Raw genomic sequence first — 20,166 nt, forward strand, 5'->3', positions numbered from 1 at the left:
CAAAAACAGATGTTTCAATATAATTTAAATATTTTATCTTAATGTTAATTCTATTGTTAGGTTATTTAATTTAAACATAAATAAAAAATGTGCATATGCTCTTCATTGAAGTTATAAATTGAATATAAAATTATATTTATACATAGCATTGCAAATGGAATTGTTTGAGAGCTGCGCACAAAAGTTTCATTGGCATGATGCATATTACTACTACACTTCTTAAAACTCATTATCGTCTCTGCATTTTACATATTGAATATGTCCTATAAGTTGTAGATGCAATAAAACAATAAAATTACTAATCTATATTAATTTGTATTTTATATAAGTTATGAATAATGCGTGTATACAAAGTTTTATCATGTAAAAATTGTTCCCATTAACCTTGTTATGTTTATATAATTCGAAGAAAATCATATTTAAAAAAAAATTTAATAAATAAATATTGATATAAAATTATAAAAAATGGTTTATACTAATGCTATGATAAATAGCATTTACTTTTATCACTAGTATTTGGTGAGGTACTTCTTGGCCTATAAGCCACACGAGTAGTGGCTTCCCGAAAAACTATTTTGTTAATAATATAATGAAAAAGCTAAAATAAATTGTTACAATTTCACAGGGTAGATATTATAAAGCATTGAATTTTTTTGGAAAGGTCAAGAACACAGGTCAAAAGTTTGCAAAATATTGATTGAAGGCAAAATTTATATATTTTTATTAAATTATTAGTAAAATAATGTTACAAGATAATATAATAAAGTTACCATATTTTGATCTTGAATTCCTTTTGTATTTATTAAAGGTTTAGCATTCTTGGTAGATAAATTTCGGTCAGCAGCTGCATTATACATTTTAGCTCTAATTGTTGCTTTAGAACCAATACAATTATGATCCGCTGTATGACGATGCCGTAAGCAAAAGTTGTTATCACATTCAGGGCATAAAACAGGTATAATTTCCTTTGTTTTACAACCTTTTAGAGTGCATTTGTTTGTAAAAACCTGTGAAAAAACATGCATTTGAAATATTAGGCTGTAAAAAGTAAAACAGAAAACACCTTAATAATTGTACCTTTCTCTCCTTTGATGGATCCCATCTACAATCTCTATCTATATGAGCACCCACTGCAACATCAGGTTGTTGGTTTCTAGGTATGGGAACAGGCATTCCACATAATGGACATTCAGGAACTTGCACATTGTTTTTAAAAGCATTTGAACAAAAATGTGCACTATACTTAAAGTGATCATTGCTGGAAAAATAAAAATATTTAAATAAATAAGTCATTTTTTCAAAAAATATCAAAGCACTTACCAATATAAGTTACTGCAACCATCACATTTTATTGGTAAAAAATCTAAAATGACAAGAATTCCATTAAATTATATAAACTAATTAGTACAAGTTAAGTATAAAGAAATACCTAATTTTTTACATGAAGGCTCAGAGCAATGACATCCTAATTTAGGAAATTCCATTGCCTACTACAATGAACTAGTAAATTTTGTCGATTATATAGCTATTAATATTTTGTAACTCCAGGACGTTGAACATGACATATCAAAATTAAATCTAGAAATTTACTGTATTTGATGAGTCAATAATCTGACAGCTAAGAATAAGAGTATTCACATGATGACATTTTTAAAATTTTGAGACAAGCGAAATTATACCATCCTGACCAACATATTCCCTCCTGTCAATTCCACATTGTGGAGAACTTCATATGTATTATGATCGTTTGAATTGACAGTTTGTGACGTTTATATTATTGATATTTATAATAAATATCCTATATATATATATATATATATATATATATATATATATATATATGTTACAGTAAATGTGAGTATTTCGGTGAATGTGCACATTTACCGGCTCATTTGGCGAATGTGAGTTCAACGTGCGGGTGAAATACTAAATCATATATTTATATTTATATTTACATGTATATGTATATGTATATTATTTATATTTATATTTATGTTTATGTTTATATTTATATTTATATTATTTATTTTAGTCATATGAATATTAATATCCATTATTCATTATTCACTATTAATTAACTATTTATCATTAACAATTTATCTATTAACTATTAACTATGTAATTAATAGCTATTAACAATTTAACCATTAACTATTCTTAATTTACTATTTACTATTGACTATTCAGTTATCACTATTCACTATTTTACTATTCAACTAGTTACTATTAACTATTAACTATTCGCTATTTACTATTAACTATTCAGTTATCACTATTCACTATTCAGTATTTTACACTTCAACTATTCACTATTAACTATTCACTATTCACTATTTAATTATACAAAATTCAACTATTCTTAATTCACTATTTACTAATAACTATTCACTATTTACTATTAACTATTCACTATTTAACTATTCAGTTAATACTATTTACTATTTACTATTAACTGTTCACTATTTACTATTCATCTATTTAACTATTAACTATTAACTATTTAGTTATTACTATTCACTATTCACTATTTACTTTTTACTATTCACCATTAACTATTTAACTATTTACTATTGAACTATTTACTTTTTAACTATTAACTATTTACTTATAACTATTTAACTATTAGCTATTCACTATTTAACTATTCTAAATTCACTACTTACTAATAGCTATTCACTTATTACTATTCACTATTAATTATTCACTATTCAACTACTCACTATTTAACTATTCAGTTATCACTAATCACAATTTACTATTTTACTAACAATTAATTATTAACTATTTGCTATTTAATATTATTTATTCACTATACCCTATGTTATCTCTTTACTATTCAACTATTCAACTATTCGTTATTAACTAATAACCAAATAACTATTTAGTGCGCATGCGCCAAATACGCAAGATGTTCATGAGACCGATCCAAGTACGCACGTACACCATTATTTTAATTTGTTTGTTTGAGAACTCCACATTCACCTAGCGTTTTGGAGAATGTGCACATTCACCAAGAGCGCACATTTACCGTAAAATATATATATAGATATATATATATATATATATATATATATATATATATATATATATAATAGCATCTTATGTATTTAAATTAAAAAACCTAGATAAATTATTTAGTAAAAAATGCAAAGATATACTTCCAGATGTAATAAAGTAATCAATAAATATTTTAGCTTTTTATATATCGTGAGCAAATGCATTTGAGACAAACAGTATGATAAATTTTTTTTTACAATAGTATTATAAGTCTAATTTTGGCAAGGTAAGAAATCGGACTCATTTGAGATATGATTTTTATATTTATATATAAAAAATATAACCTTGATTTTCATTTTAATCTTCAAAGTGCTGATTCTAGAACCTTTTTGCTAGAACTAAATCTATTGTGTGTTCTCATATGTTGAATAAGTGCACCCGAGCTACGTTGTCCTTTGTTGCAAATTTTGCAAATATATGGCCTCTCTCCGGTATGTGTCCTCATATGCACTTTTAAAGAATTCAAAGTTTGTATGGAAAGAGCATGGAAAAAAATGTTGAAAATTTAAAAAAAATGTTTTAGGTATAACTCAGCGACAAATGAATGAGTTTTATTCATTCATTTGTTCGCTAAATCACATCTAAAAACATTTTTCAAATTTTTGAAAATTTTTCCATGCTCTTTCCATACAAACTTTGATTGAATTGCGCTCTATCTAAACGTTAATATCAAGAGCTAAAACTTTCAGATAATTGTTTTTTATCTATTTGGAACCATTTGAGCCCCTGGGAGCAAGGAAATTCGAAAATGACCATTTTAAGGACCACCCTAATATATATATATATATATACACAATTTATAGTTCAAATAACACCTGGCAGATATAAGGCTTCTCTCCAGTGTGTGTACGTCTGTGAACATTTAAATCTCCTCTTTGGGCAAACGTGCTCTGGCATATTTCACATTTATAGGGTTTCACATCTGTATGTTTTCTTAATATGTGTGAACGTAAATGCTCTGATCTATTAAATCTTGCTCCGCAATCTGTACAAGTATGTGATCTGATAATATTAAAAAATAACGAATAAAGCTGATATTTATGGTATTATTCTTGCTTTTATGTATATTAGAATAAATAAAAATATTAGGCATACCTATCTCCAGCCGAATGAGTTCTCAAGTGATTTTCTAAAGCTGTGCTCAATGAAAAGTTTTGCTTGCAAATATCACAAGAATACTGGCGAGTATGCTGTTTCATGTGATTTGTAAGTAATGTTGAAGTATCAAAAATGTCATTACATAACTTACAAATATGCTGGTAACTACCAATTTCAGAATCATGATAAGCACTATGCACCTTCTCAGAATGTATACATAAATTACCTTTAAAATAAATAACATTATTTGCCAGAGTTAACATACTTTTATTATTAATTCGACAATATTATTTATATTTCAACTTATATTTTTTTTTTACTTTATAAAAAGAATCCCCAAATGATTTAAAAATAAATTAATCTAATATAAATTAAGTTATGTTAAACTACATTTTCCTCAAGAAAATTTTTATGAAAAATTGCTGTACATTCTTATACCTGAATGTGTCCGAGTGTGTATAACCAGTGCACTACGGTGAGCAAATGTTTTAGCACATTGAAGACAAGAGTAAGGCTTTTCATTGCTATGCTGCCTCATATGAACTTTAAGATTATATTTAATAGCAAATTGTTTTCCACATTCATTGCACAAATATGGAGTCTCTTTGGTATGAATTTTTTCATGATTTTGAAGATGATGTGCATGATTAAATCCTACAATTATTTCAAGTATTTATAAAAATAAATTTGATAAATTTTATATAATTGTTAATACCTTTTGAACAAAATTTGCATAAGTATTTTTTTACTGCTTTATGTGTGATCAGATGCTGTCTTAAATTTTTTTTATGCTTGAAAACTTTTTGGCATATATGACATTCTGCTTTCCCATCAACATTATGAGTTAAAATCAAATGAGTTAATATTTCCTCTGCATCAAAAGCTTTAGAACAAGAGTTTCTCTTTGGTATTAGCAAATTGTTTTCCACATTCATTGCACAAATATGGAGTCTCTTTGGTATGAATTTTTTCATGATTTTGAAGATGATGTGCATGATTAAATCCTACAATTATTTCAAGTATTTATAAAAATAAATTTGATAAATTTTATATAATTGTTAATACCTTTTGAACAAAATTTGCATAAGTATTTTTTTACTGCTTTATGTGTGATCAGATGCTGTCTTAAATTTTTTTTATGCTTGAAAACTTTTTGGCATATATGACATTCTGCTTTCCCATCAACATTATGAGTTAAAATCAAATGAGTTAATAATTCTTCCTCTGCATCAAAAGCTTTAGAACAATGAGTTAACGGACAGTAAAATGATTGTTTTTTCTGAAATAAATCAATACTGTCTGTTTTTAACTCTGGCACTTCTACTTTATTCAAAATTAAATTATCGCCTTCTTCATTCATTTCTGGAATTATTAAACGTAAATATATATTTGAGTTGTCATTGTATATGTAGTAAACTCTTGAAATTGAAAAGGCAATCATACCTTTAATTTCTTTAGTCTCTGTCTGTGGTGGTATTTTACTAAAATATAGAATTTTAATTAAAAAATGTATGTAGGTATAAAAAATTATATATATATATAAATATATATATATATATTATTATATATATATATAATAATAATTAAGTATAGAAATACCTAGCTGCATTTGTATATGGATTTTAGATAAATGGTTCTTCAAATCCATCAGATTCAGAAATTTATTATTACAATATCCACATATAAACTGCAATAGTTCTATGTGTTCATCAACAATATGAGATTGAAGTTGACTATTTGAATTTTAAATTGTCATCATTATGTACACATATATATATATATATATATATATATATATATATATATATATATATATATATATATATATATATATATATATTATTACCTTATTTGGTTAAATACTTTGAAGCAAAATTGACAATTCATTCCTTGATCACTACTGATTTGAGATTTATATTGAGCACACAAATCTTCTGCTTTACAAAAAAATTTATCACAGCAGCACAAAAATAATTTGTCGTTTATATTTTCTTTGAAATTGTCATTACTACTAGAAGGTATATTTCCAATATTATTATCGTTATTTTGAATATCATTTAGAATTAGTTTATTAATATATCCATTATTTTGTTTAATGTTGTAGCGAAGTAGAAAATCTATTTGCGATGCATTTTGCATAAATTTAAAAATAGTTTGTAGTTGTTCTGAGCAGTTTTTACAAATTTGTTGTGGCAAACCATCAGTTTTGGAAATCTGTTTAGAAGAATTTTTTTTAAAAGATTAAGATATATAAACCATGTATATACAATAGCGTTTAATTACATTTATCTTCGAAAAATATGTAATCATATATTTATAACTAGGCAACTTATTGTTCACATTTTCAGCAAATATATCAATCATTCTTGTGTCAATTTTAAGACAAGTTCGGCAAACATTTTGTACTTTAACATAATCGTCACTCATATTTTTATTAACTATAAACCTTAGACAATGTTAGAATACTAGAAAACTATAAACTAAATTTTTGATTTTTTGACAACTGTGAACTAGGATTAGAGTGAAGTGTGTTACGAAAAGTCTTGAAATACAAATGGCAGCAGACAGAAGTCAAATAACCTAAAACGTGTTTTATTCACGTGTGTTAAATTTTTGAGAATATTGATTTCACTTTATTTATGTCGTGTAAAAATAATGGGTAAAGCAAAGAAAATAAAAGTTTCAAAGAATCTAAAAAAGGTTTCTTTGGAACAGCAAATTAACGATGCCCAATTTGTGAAACCAAAAAATAGAGAAAAGATCAGGTTCACCAGAGACAACGATGAAGAGGTTTATAAACTTTATTAAAATGAAATATTTAAGTATAACTTTCATATAAATTTAATATTTGATTTAGTTTGTAGACTCAAGTTTGTCACATAAAATTTTAAAAGCTGCTAGAGAACAACAAATTGAAATTGAAAGTGCTGGGTCCAGTTTGAGTCGTGAAAAGACAGTCAACTTAGACATTGGTATATCTCAAAATTCTAAATAATAATAGATATAATTATATTTTTATATTCAATGCATAATTTTATATATGCTTTTTAATTTGACATATGTTGTCTTATATAATTATTAACAGTTTGTAGTTTCATAAAAAAAAAAAACTATAATCTAAAAAACTGTTATAGGAAATGATTCTGATAGTGATGATGGTTCAGAAGAAGAAAATTTTTCTGCCGTTACATATTATGAAAATATTGAAATCAACGAAGATGATGAACGAGCTATGCAATTATTTATGTCAAAAAATCCTGTTCAACAACGAACATTGGCAGATATTATAATGGAAAGCATTACCGAAAAACGAACAGAATTGCAAACACAGTTCTCTGATGCCAAAAGTGTTCAAATACAGGATATAGACCCTAGGTAATTTTAAAAATAATTGAGAAAGTAAATCACAAATTTCTATTCACAATGTGGAATTTTTATCACTATTGATTCTTGCAGAGTAAAAGCTATGTATGAAGGTGTACGAGATATTCTTCAGAAGTATCGAAGTGGTAAATTACCAAAAGCTTTTAAAATAATTCCAAATCTTAGAAATTGGGAACAAATTTTATACATAACTGATCCTCCAAGCTGGTCAGCGGCTGCAATGTATCAAGCTACTAGAATATTTGCTTCAAATCTAAAAGAAAAAATGGCTCAAAGATTTTACAATCTTGTTCTTTTACCAAGGATTAGAGATGATTTAGCAGAATATAAAAGATTGAACTTTCATTTGTATCAAGCCTACGAAAAGCCCTATTTAAACCAGGAAGTTTTATGAAGGGTTTGATTTTGCCATTGTTGGAGGTAATGCTTAATATTATCTCAATTTTTTAAATTTATTAATATAAATAGAATAGTTACAAGCATAGTCAATTAACTATTTAGATATGAAATGAACATACATGTTATTCTTCTTTTTCTGTTACTAATTTATTAAAATTAGTAATGGAATATTCCATAATGAATATCTTCCTTTTCTCTTCAGGCTGGCGATTGTACTCTAAGGGAAGCCATTATTATTGGATCTGTTATTGCTAAGAATTCAATACCAATGCTACACTCTTCTGCTGCCCTCTTAAAAATAGCTGAGCTAGACTATACTGGTGCAAATTCTATATTTTTGAGAATCTTTTTAGATAAAAAATATGCTCTTCCATACAGGGTTGTAGATGCAGTAGTGTTTCATTTTTTGAGGTTTATAATTTTTTGATCACTCTCATCAATATAACAAAATTATTAATCTTTTGATAATTAATTTTCTGTTCTAATAGGTTTGAAAGAGACACACGTGAACTGCCCGTATTATGGCATCAAGCATTCTTGACCTTTGCACAACGTTATAAAGAAGATATATCAAGTGAACAAAGAGAATCTTTATTGGGATTGTTGAAAGTACATAATCACCATACCATAACTTCCGAAATAAGGAGAGAACTACAATCTGCCAAATGTAGAGATTTAGAAGTACTAGAACCACAATCTGATAATATGGATTATCAAATGCAAGATTAAACCACTACAATAAAATTAATTTATACATTTTTCAGAAATATCACAAAGCACAAAATATATTTACAAATAAATCATAACAAATACAAACAAATCATTCAAAGGTACAACTTGTATCTATTATCTTTAATTATTAAAACAAAAAATCTACAAGAGTAATTTAAGATCTATTTAACCACATAACAGTTTTAAGAAGTATATATGCAATTCCAACTGCATATATAATTTTTTCACGTTGTTGCCTTTGAATATAATCTAATTCTATTGCTAGAACCCTTCTGTTTAATTTTGCCATCTGCCTTCGAAGATGTAAAACTTCTTCTGAGGGACTCAATCCTTCACCAGAAGGACCAATGGGTGGAGTTGCCTCCCTAAAGAAAAATAAAATAGCTTATGTCTAATAGTTTTTATAAATCATGATTAAATTCATTCAAAGCTACAAAAGCAATCAAATCATCTGCAAAGGAAAATAACATCTTCAATACCCAATAAATAAATTAGCAGTATAAGATGATCAAAATTTGTGTTTAATTTATAACAGTTCAATCATCGTCTAACACTAATTATCTCACCTTTGTGTCACTTGTCCCATTCCATAATACTGCTTTGAATGAGACATATTATGAGTCATATATAAACTATCATCGAGATCAGTTACACCACCTTTTGTTGGTGGCATTTTTGCAGTGTCAGGAGATTTTTGAGAAAAGTACATCATATTGCTTGGAGGGGTTTCGTCTGCTGTTGGAAAGTAATGTTCAGAAAGCGTTAGAACCCGGGGAGGTGTACCCACTCGAACAACTTCATCATCAGGTGCTGGTGGAAGAATTGATTGCTCTAGTATTATTTCAATGGGGTGGCTTTTACTACCTAAAGATAAAAAATAACTTTTTAAAATGAATATCTAAAATATTACATGAATAATTGAATAAAGTATATTTATCTATTGATACTGAGTTGAGTATTGAGAAGCACATATACTCTATTAAATATTTATATATATACATGAAAATTTTTTTTTGTCAAATGTACAAACCAATATGTTGCTCCTGTCCTGCTACCATTATTCTGTCAGGAACCCTCATATCAAAGTTATCAGAGTGCCCTGACCACCCAATAGGATTTGAATTATGTTGTAGTTCATCTTCAATTGTATCTCCTGTACCACGAATTTTTTTCGGCACCCGCATTTTTCGGCTTATGTCTTTCGTAAAATCAACATCGTAAATCTCTTTTTCTGCAGGATAGTGTAGTGGGCTAGATGTATCAGACATCGGTACTTTCTTAGGTACAGAACTACGAATTAAATCATTTAACTCAACTCTCCAAACTCTGATAACGACAAAGCAATATTAATTATCAATACATGCATATACTAATACCTCAATATTAAAAAAAACTATTCTAAATTATGTAGCATGTAATTACTGTCGCTGAAAATAAACTTACATCTAACATAGCTCTTGTTTGATACACTGTCACTCGATGTTTGAGAACCTCTCCGCCTAGTAAGACTTTGCCCAGTATTGCCTCATGCGTTGGCCGTTATCCATTAGCGCCGATTTCAAATTGTAAATCATAAACTACGGTAATAGCACAGATAAATAAGTATTAATAGTAATAGTTTATTTTTACACTTTATTCTTTCTATATATAATGGATTTTATATCACACATTTTATTTAAAATCATTTATGAGAGATAATCATACCTAAATTAAATATATATATTTATTAAAAACTATATACTTACATATTCATCATATTAAATCGTCATCAAAATCATTAATATTTTTGCTTTTATGTGGGAATCTATAATGTGATTTTTCTAGAATCTATGAACGAACACTTTGAAATGTTCAAATGATTGGACTTTCTAAATAGAATTTATTGGATATTGTAGGTTTCTAAAATATAAATTCCATGTTAAAATCTGATATAGAAATTTATTATATCTAGTCAAGTTAGTTCAAATTACATCCAAATTATGTTTCAATTTCGGAGTTCTTTTGAAAGATTGTATAATATTTTGATTTATGGTCTTAGTCTTTATTTTTGATCTTGAATCATTTATCTGAAAATTGTTAATATTTTGCTACAATATTTTTTCTATTAGTAAATCTATTGTGATTGAAACGAACATTTAAGGTTGAAGAATCATCTTGATTAGTGTCTCTGTGTTGGCCACAAAGGGTCATGTGGGTATTCCAATGCTTTCGTTGGCATTCATGATCACAGTATGATGTATTCCAGCAACAATAAAACTGAGCTTCTTTCCCACAATAAACACACCTGCAGTTTTTAAATTAATTAAAAAATCTATTCTAATTTTCTTATAATAATGCTTACCATTGCTTGCTTTTAGCTTCTTGAACACACCGAATTCGCTCAGCTTCTGCCTTCTTTTTGTACTTTGTTATATTGTGAGCATTATCTATTTCAAAACTATTTCTTATTTCTAATAATATAAGCTCTGTAAAATGAAATATTCAATTATTAATAAATTGCACTCTATTATTTATTACTGTGAATTATTTATTTATTTACACTTTGAATTAAAAAGCAAAATAAGCAAATATAAATGTTTTTACAACATTTATCAGACGGAAAAATAAATATATTTCGGCATGTGTATAAGGTGTAGCTTATTATTTTTTATAATTGCAAACATTTTTTTTTTCAAAAAATAAAAGAGTTGAACAAATTACAGACCGACATTAAACTACTTAAGCTCACATTTCCTTACATTAAAACTCAGCTACAATTAACAATGCACTAAGAGAAAAAATTGTGCATTTAAAATACATAAATGAATAAAATATGTAAAATTGTTATTTTTTTGGTGTTGTTCTCATAGAAAATTATTTACCTGTATTGTGTTTTATTTCACTGAGTTCTTGCTTATGAATCCACTTCAAACTTTCAATATCAGCTTGTAATTTTTTAACTTGGGCATCTGTAGAACCAGCATTGCCAAAATCAACCAATGTTTGATGTAGCAAATTTTGAAAATATCTTGATAACTGCAAAGTAACTAATTAAAAATAGTTACAACTCATTTAAAGATTATTAGGAATTTACCTTAAGTGCATTCTCATTTATAATTTGTGAAACTGGACCACATTCTGATGGAAAACTTGTGTTTATAGATGTTGATAATGGACCGAAAGTAGTTCTATTTTCTTGCTTTTCTTCAACAGGTACATTGTGTGTCTGTAATCTGTAAATAAAGTTATCATATATTAAAAAAATACATGTTTTGAGTTAATTTAAAACATATTTTATTGGCATGTAAAAAGTGAAGTAGTAATTGTAACTTGCTACAATCAAATACAAAATAAAAGTTGTCCATATTGAGTGTCTGACATTTGTTTTTCAATGTACTTTTTGATGCTAAACATGAATTTCAAGTCAAAATTAGGGGTCAAACTGAATTCAGTTTCCGTTTGTAGAATCCTACAGCAACTCATACATATATATTTATTCCCTATTGCCCCTGCGTAATCTGCAAACATATTTGCAGTTATTTGAAAATATGTTTGTTGATAGCTACCGGATTCTACAAAAAGAAACTCAATAAAGTTGATAAAAGGGTTCCAGAAATCTGTTGCAAGGTTAAGTAAGGTAAAAAGATCCAGAAAATAATAGAAATTATAAGATATCATCATGTAGGAGAATTACTAAATCGGAAACTTTGCCTTTTTTTATCTTTATTTTTTTTCGTTTTTTTGCAGTTTGGCTCCCAATTTTGACTTCAGATTCGTATTCAGTATTAAAAAATACATTGGAAAACATATTGCAATATTGCAAACCTAATACAGACAACTTTATGTATTTGGTGGGCCTATATAATTAAATGAAGCAATGCAACAACTTACTATGCTCTTCTATGAGATCAGCACTTTTGAAAGCTGTACTATTATCAATTGTGGAAGAATTATTTCTTGGAGTATTACAAATCTTAATAGAAGCTTCTTGTCTTTTAGGTAACACAAATGCTGATGTTTGCTGTTGATTTGAGGATGCTGCTGATACTTGATACTTTGCTTCCACTTTAGGTGCTGTAGAATTTTGTGGTATATAAACCATACTCGCAGGATTAATACTTCCCGACTCCTTTGAATTATTTTTGGTTGCAGGCGATATATTCATCTTGGGTTTATTGGGAAAAGATTTTCTAGCAGATTGCTTTTTTGTAGAATTATCAATATATGCCTCAGTAGTGGATTCTGATGCATTATATGATTTATCGATATCATAATCATCAATTGGTTCAGTTTTAATTTCAACATCTAATGAGGATATTGTGCTGTCAGGTATAACAATAGCATTGCAAGGGGATGCCTTTTTAATTTCAATATTACTTATTCTATGCAAAGCATGTTCTTCCACTGATGATTTGTTATTAGTTTCAGTATTAGAATTCATTTTTGAGATGCTAACCCTTTTTACAAAACTGCTATTTTCTTGTATCATATTTCTTTTCTTTAATACTACTCTTGCAATAGAATTGGTTTTTATGTCATCAGTATTTTTATTTGTGTCAGGGCTCAATTTATTACTAACTGAATTTGATTTCGACACCCCCATTATACTAATTTGAGGTAGCTGGTTTACAATGGTGAGGGTATTAACTGCATTACTTTCTGCAACTTTATTGGGATTCAATTCATGCTCTGATACAAGGCAGTTAACATCTTCATCTTTATCACTTTTATTATCAAGTACTGAAACACTCTGACTAATTTCGGGAGTCTTTTCTTTGGAAATTTTGCTGACATTTTTAGTGGGTGTTGCTGATACAGTTTCTTGAATATCGTCTGGCTTAATTTTTTTCTCCTGCACTTCTAGACTGTTTGTACTTAGTTTTCTTTTATTAGTTTTACTATCATTATGCATCATAGTATCAGTAGCTTTTGTGTCATTATCGTCATTTTTTTGGGATGAAAATTCAGTTTTCATAGATTCTGGAGATTCTATCACTTGATCTTCCATATGTTCTTTCATAATTTTTATTACCTTTATTTTTCCTGTTGAATTAATTTTACCACCTCTCATTCTAACACGTGCACGCAAAGGTGTTTGTTTAATTTTCATATCATTTACATTATCAACAGATTCATTTGATACATCTTTTAGTGCTTCCTCATCTTCAGTATCATATCCTTCAATATAACTATCCTCATCTAACGAATTATTTATTTTCATGTTACCTTTTGTGTCCTCTAGTAGTTTATCCGTTATGTCACAAACTTTTTGTTTTGTTATTATTTTTTTATTTGCAATATCTGATTTGAATTTATATGAAGGTAGCATTATACTATAAATAGCTGCTTGATCATTAGGATATGGAGTTTTGAATGGTGCATGACAAAATTTTCCAAATTTTTGCTCAAGATTTTTCACATATATAGCTAACTCCTATAAATACATAATAATGAGAATATCAAATAAACATTATGTTTAATATTTCAATCATATAAATTTGACATATATCTTCAAAATCTGATTCATTTCTTCGATATTCAATATACTATATACAAGTATATGCATTATTACTATAAACATACATAAAGATATCTCACCACAAAGCAATATATTTCTTTATACTTTTTCATATTAAATTTAATGCTTTAATAAGATTAATCATTAAATAAAAATGTGACTTTGATATCAAAGATTTTACCCCCCCTTCGGTTGATTGAAGGTGATATAATTAAATATTTAAGCATAAAAACCAAAATATACTAACCCTAAGTGATTCGATGAAATCAGAGCGTTTTCCTTTATCACTGAAATTTGGATCTTTCTCACTATAAAGCAAGCAATCCTTCATAGGTATCCATGCTTTATCATGTGCTCCAAAAAATCTAACATCTACTAAATTGCCATTTGATACAGTCATTGCTTTTGCTGGCCAGTACGGATAACCTGTAGTAATAATTATTATTGAAAACTATTTAATAGTGATAACTAATTACTAAATATGAGTATATTTTATAAATGTATTGGTCTAAATCATTTAAGTTCAGAAACTAAAATCAAATTGAAAACTATTTTTATATACATAATATAATTTTGCTTACAAAGAGGAATAATTCGGTAAATATAAAAGCAAAATTACCTTTCAATTTTGCCCAAACCAGCATATGTGGATGTGAACACACCTCAAGGAACCAATTTGTATCATTGTGTGTATTTGCCTTAAGATAACATTCTGGGCATGTTTCTATTTCATTCATTTCCTGCTTACAAATTTTGATAATGCCTTTTGCCACACTGGTTAATTTTGTATGAACTGAAAACATTGTAGATTTTTTAGAACAGCTGGCTTGTATTTCAAACATCAATATTTATATATAGCAATTGCAACACATGCTGATATATTAATCATATATTGAGTAGTGATATCCATAACCGCAATACTTAAAATGAACATGCTGTGATATATCCAAAAATCAAACTTAAATCATCTCCAAGAACTTAGGTGTCGAGATATTCAATAAGATACCTTATGGATTAGATACCTTATGGAAACCAAGAACATTTTTAAAAATACTGTTAAAAATTATTTACTAAATAATCTTCATGTATTTTAAATGACAAATTATAACTAGTGGGGCGCATGGCATCTAGCCTTAAGGTAAATTGCTGGAACTTCAAATATTATTATTCTTTTAAAAACGATTAACATTTTTGAAAACAATTGACTTCAAAAAAATTATATTTTTGAGAAACTAGGAATTTGACAAAAAATTACTTTTTTTTTAAAAAAATGTTTTCTTTATTTTGACATATTTTGTAAATTCTGAACATTTTTTCAAAGCAATCGTACTGCTTTAACTGCATAGAGACAAAATGTCAAGCCTAAGCGCCGCGTCGCAGTCTAACGAATAAACATTGGTACAGAACCCATAGGAATGCAAACAAAATTTATATTAATTGTTAAAATCTCTATAAATATCTGATAATTTGATATGCATATGTCTAATGATCATTTTTGACCGCCAAATGGCATTTTTTTTTACTTTTTGTATTAGATCTCCGAAACCGCTGGACCTGCCTTTATGAAAATTTGATCAATTCTTCATCTTGTCAATACAACTAAAACGTTTTTTGAATTATTAAAATCGGACGCTCCGTTCTCTTAAAAACTGAGTTACCGTTTTTGGCACTTTTTGCCCCGTATCTTCGGAACGGCTAGACCTGCCTTCGCCAAAAACTAATCAACACGTCTCCTTATCAATATGAATCGAATGTTTTTTGAATTATTTATATCGGTTGATCGGTGTTCCCGAAATCGTCGACAAAAATTTGTATCCGCACACACACACATACATCCATTTTTTCTAAGGTATGCCAAAATGTTCAGAAACCTTTGAAACGTAAAGATATATAAAAATTTTCATTTTCTATTTTTTTGTGATTACTTTAACTTGCCCTACGGGAAGTTAATTATATAAATATGATGATAGTTTTGTCGATTACATTTGTATAACATGGGGTTAAAAAAAATGGCTATACAAATTCAAAGTATTTCTATATGCTTACTTGAATTGTATATAATGGAGTTGTGAAGTATCCATTTTGTATCAGCAATGAATGCTTCTGTGGATCCATATAAATTTTTTTTAATATTTTGCTCAAGTTTGCTCAAATCCATAGGATGAACTACATATTTTGCATAATCTGGGAATTCATTTTTGTCTACTGGATGTAAGAAGGGTTCTGCCTGTAAAAAAATCCTATTGAATATGGGAATATATTATACAAAATGTTAAAAGTACTTGTTATTTATATAATGTAAAAGATCATTTTTTTCAATGTATAAAGGCAAATTTTTATAATTTAGCTTTAATAATTATTAAACATTTTAAAAAAAATTATTCTCTTCTCCACCACAGAAATAAACATAAATTTACATAAATACCAAACAGAGCCGGCTGGGTATGAATTGGTCTTCACCAAACTTATTGTTTTTGGGACAGCAGTACATAATATTCATTGGAGACTGTTAACACACACACACACACACACATGTGTATATATATATATATATATATATATATCGAGGTCTGTTCAAAAAGTACCCGAATTTCGTTTTTTAAAAATATTTATTTATTCGTCACATTAATGTGGTCCCTTCAAAGTAGTCCCCCCCAGATATAATACACTTATGCCAGCGTTTTTTTCCATTTTCGAAGCACCCTTGTATTCACTTTTTGATATGTCCTTGATAGCACTCTCACGATTTTCTTCAATCGATAAAACGCCGTCCTTTCAGGTTCTCTTCAACTTTGGAATAGGAAAAAGTCACACGGAGCCATATCTGGTGAATTTTTGCCTTTGCAACACTTTATTTCATTTTTTACGCAAATTTAATACAATTCTTGACTTTCAATTCTTCCATTGTAAAAATCGCCGAGCTCAGAAAAACGTCGAACCTTAGGACTACCACAGACAAAGTAAACAGTGATATAGCTGAAATTCATCATACTTTGGGGCTGTATACCAACACAATAAAAAAAAAATTTGACATCAGACACTCCAGACCCGCGAAATTTAATTATTAGTAATTCTGGTACTTTTGAACAGACCTCGTATATATATTATATGTGATATAGTACTTTAAATAAAGGAATTAATTTAAATGTTTTATCACTTACCCCAAGATAATCAGTCATTCTTTTCAAAGCAAATTTCAATAGTTCACATAGTTACTAAGAGAACTTGTTTCATTGCATTTGATCTGAAAAAAAATCCTTTTCATTTAAATTGTTTATGAATTGGATTTGGCAGTGATAGTATTTCTTTAAAAGCCGATAATCCATATTTAAAGATTCATAAATACTATATACATACATAAATGTATATATATATATATATATATATATATATATATATATATATATATATTATATATATATAGTATTTAGTAGTCGTTTTTGATGTTGAAATATATGAGTGAGTTCTTCAAACAAGAAAAGGCAAAGATTTATAAAATAATCTTTAATTCCAAACGTTTCGACATTCAATTTAATGTCATCATCGTGGATATTGAACATGGTACTTTATATCTAAAATTGTGTACACATCACAGAAATTTGCACTAACATTGATACAACTAACAGTTGATAATCATGAATTTTTTAATAAGAAAAATAATGAGAGTTTTGTTTTGCAAAACTGTGGAAAATTTTTTTTAAGTATTTTTGCACAGATCAGAGGCTATGTAATCGCTGCAGATCCCGAGGTAAAATTGTTTTGTTTTAGGTCTCAAACATTCCGCACATGTATAAATCGTTGTCATTTGTAGTAAAAAAACATGTTACTCAAGTTACTTCAAAGAGTAGACCTTAGAAAAACATGTTTCGCACAATGAACTTTTTCACGGAACATTAAGGATGTAATGCAGGGTATCCTTGATATATATATAAATAAATTTAATATTGAATGATGCAAGTTATGAATAAATGCACTCATAATTACAAAAATTACATGAATATGCAATAAACAGTTAATCACCAAATAATAAATTACACTAATGTATTATTTTTACATTGTTAAAATATTTAAAATTAATTGAAAAAATAGTATTTTAAAATAAATGTGGCAAACCTGGTGTCAGTCGTTTCTGCTTGCACTATTGATACACATTCAGGACAACACCAATCATGTAGATCAGTTATATTACCTCGAACACAACGTTGATGGAATGATCTTGGGCATGTTTTACAAGAAACACTCACATCAGTTTTGTGACATTGCCAACAAAACATATCAGCAATATTATCCTAAAAAATATTTATAATATAATATTTGTTTTAATATTATATAATAATATTTATAACTACTATTTTGCATAATCTTGATTTATATAGATGTATCGCACAGAATTAGATAAAAACCAAATTCAACAAATTTAACAGTCATTCTACAGAAAATGTGTGATATTAAAAAAATACAAATACTATTTAAAAACCTTAGAATTAAATAACTTTTCAATTCACAGATCTTTTAGCATCAGTAGGTGTTTTTTAAAGATCTTACTTTATTACTTTTTGGTGTTTTATCTCCTTCATGGTTTTTGTCATTTTCATCTTCATTACTCAATATTTCTGTAGATTTCCTACCACTGTCCAATCCTTTATTTAGGCTAGGAGAGTTCAAAGATTTTCTGACTCTTTTTTTCTCTTTCTTTCACATTTGTGAACTCAGTAATAATTTTAGATTCTGCAGCAGCTTTATGCAGTCCCTTCAACTCACGACTGATTTTGGGTTTAGATAGACTGCCATCGCCTTTTGGAGATTGAAAAAGAGTACCTACAATTCAAAAAAAAAACTTATCAAGACAAAAATGTATTTTTATTATAAATATATAATATATATATATATATATATATAATATAATACATGTAATATATACATATGTGTGTGTACGAGTGTACTACCATTTAATTGAGAATATTACATATGTCATAATATTTTATGTTTTAGATAACCAATAACAAATAAAAACTTTTTACCTGTCTCCTCTGTGCTACTGATTTTCTCGGAACCTGAGGATTTGCTATCGTTATTAATATTTTCATCAAAACTATAATTCACATTTTTATTTTCTTCTTCATCAATTGCAATGTATATATGTGAAGTAGAATTTTCATTGTTATCTGATAGTTGTGATGAAGACGATACATCTAACCGATTTATCAGTTTCATGTTCAGAATCCATTTTATACTTATATTTTATAACATAAATCATAATACAGCATACATATTTAATAATATAATCCAATAGAATTTATATATACATTTTCACGTAATATAAACTTGCTTGTATTAATAACTGTTATATACCACAACATGCTAAAACATCTGCAAAATTAATTGTTGAAGAGGTCCCTTTAAATTTATGTAAAAATGCATCAACATTATTACTTATAATTTCATAATGTCATAATTTTTAAGAAATTTTGAGTACTTACTATAGTGATGCACAAATAAATCACAATCGGTTCAAAAGCATATATTTTACTCAAATGTTTTTAGCTTTAGCTTTTGTCATTTCACACATTATACACATAGACCAAATTAAATTACTCTTTCTTCACAGATGGGGCGTAAATCGCGCAACAAAATGGTGATAAGCGGACATGTATTAAAGCATGTACCAAGCCTACCAAGAAGTATGTTACTCCACAGCCATGATAAAACACACACATCTATATAAATATATGCTCTTTTCTTTTATATGCATATATTTGTTGGTTAATACTTAATTACTGTCATTCAATATACCAATTTATTGATGTTTATTCATTATTATTATTGGCACTCTGTCTGAATGCAGATCCGCATGAAGCAACACAATTTACCCCTTCTCCATACCTGGTTATGCATCACGTTCTCCTTCAAAAAGTTCTGCTTCCATAGTTCCGTTTCCTGTGGCTCGACTTTTAATTCATTTACTTTTCTGCCATAAGTCGTTCAACACATACAATGTT

General features: G+C 27.7%; 5 protein-coding genes and 1 long non-coding RNA gene across 8 annotated transcripts; 1 reads left to right on the plus strand and 5 right to left on the minus strand.

Annotated features, from left to right (window-relative positions):
• Positions 1–245: 245 nt before the first annotated feature.
• LOC113370907 (AN1-type zinc finger protein 2A-like) lies at positions 246–1,484 on the minus strand. Its single transcript, XM_026611580.1, has 5 exons — positions 1,430–1,484; positions 1,321–1,363; positions 1,078–1,258; positions 771–1,007; positions 246–263 (listed from the first exon to the last, which is right to left on the minus strand). The coding sequence occupies exons 1-5, from the start codon at positions 1,482–1,484 to the stop codon at positions 246–248; spliced, it is 534 nt and encodes a 177-aa protein (XP_026467365.1).
• Positions 1,485–3,854: 2,370 nt separating this feature from the next.
• LOC113370908 (zinc finger protein 2 homolog) lies at positions 3,855–5,515 on the minus strand. The gene is made up of 4 exons (XM_026611581.1): positions 5,452–5,515; positions 4,594–4,809; positions 4,153–4,381; positions 3,855–4,059 (listed from the first exon to the last, which is right to left on the minus strand). The coding sequence occupies exons 1-4, from the start codon at positions 5,513–5,515 to the stop codon at positions 3,855–3,857; spliced, it is 714 nt and encodes a 237-aa protein (XP_026467366.1).
• A 1,183-nt stretch (positions 5,516–6,698) lies between these two features.
• Positions 6,699–8,763, plus strand: LOC113371632 (bystin). Its single transcript, XM_026612276.1, is given in 7 exon segments — positions 6,699–6,945; positions 7,013–7,127; positions 7,290–7,530; positions 7,612–7,889; positions 7,892–7,959; positions 8,141–8,349; positions 8,427–8,763. Coding segments are annotated over 7 exon segments (1,287 nt in total). The 5' UTR covers positions 6,699–6,810; the 3' UTR covers positions 8,668–8,763.
• Positions 8,764–8,809: 46 nt separating this feature from the next.
• Positions 8,810–10,146, minus strand: LOC113371633 (transport and Golgi organization protein 11). 3 transcript variants are annotated; one of them, XM_026612277.1, is made up of 4 exons: positions 10,114–10,146; positions 9,701–9,996; positions 9,237–9,534; positions 8,810–9,035 (listed from the first exon to the last, which is right to left on the minus strand). In XM_026612277.1, exons 2-4 carry the CDS (start codon positions 9,936–9,938, stop codon positions 8,825–8,827), a joined length of 747 nt encoding a protein of 248 aa, XP_026468062.1. In that variant the 5' UTR covers positions 9,939–9,996; positions 10,114–10,146; the 3' UTR covers positions 8,810–8,824. The 3 variants fall into 3 exon arrangements, with proteins under 3 accessions (XP_026468062.1, XP_026468064.1, XP_026468063.1); XM_026612279.1 differs by having other exon boundaries at positions 9,701–9,960; positions 10,114–10,141; XM_026612278.1 differs by having other exon boundaries at positions 9,701–9,960; positions 10,047–10,134.
• Positions 10,147–10,521: 375 nt separating this feature from the next.
• On the minus strand, positions 10,522–17,371 carry LOC113370909 (protein kinase C-binding protein 1-like). The gene is made up of 11 exons (XM_026611582.1): positions 17,329–17,371; positions 16,214–16,394; positions 14,787–14,960; positions 14,415–14,593; positions 12,541–14,083; positions 11,827–11,882; positions 11,532–11,685; positions 11,012–11,135; positions 10,804–10,954; positions 10,641–10,736; positions 10,522–10,569 (listed from the first exon to the last, which is right to left on the minus strand). The coding sequence occupies exons 1-11, from the start codon at positions 17,344–17,346 to the stop codon at positions 10,522–10,524; spliced, it is 2,724 nt and encodes a 907-aa protein (XP_026467367.1). The 5' UTR covers positions 17,347–17,371.
• Positions 17,372–18,858: 1,487 nt separating this feature from the next.
• LOC113371634 lies at positions 18,859–19,343 on the minus strand. The gene is made up of 2 exons (XR_003366641.1): positions 19,189–19,343; positions 18,859–18,985 (listed from the first exon to the last, which is right to left on the minus strand). It is a non-coding gene; the product is annotated as an uncharacterized LOC113371634 (long non-coding RNA).
• Between the last annotated feature and the right edge of the window lie 823 nt (positions 19,344–20,166).

Source organism: Ctenocephalides felis, unplaced genomic scaffold, assembly GCF_003426905.1.
Source record: "Ctenocephalides felis isolate EL2017-DRISC unplaced genomic scaffold, ASM342690v1 CF-g0.4_SCAFFOLD_01492, whole genome shotgun sequence".
NCBI lineage: Eukaryota > Metazoa > Arthropoda > Insecta > Siphonaptera > Pulicidae > Ctenocephalides > Ctenocephalides felis.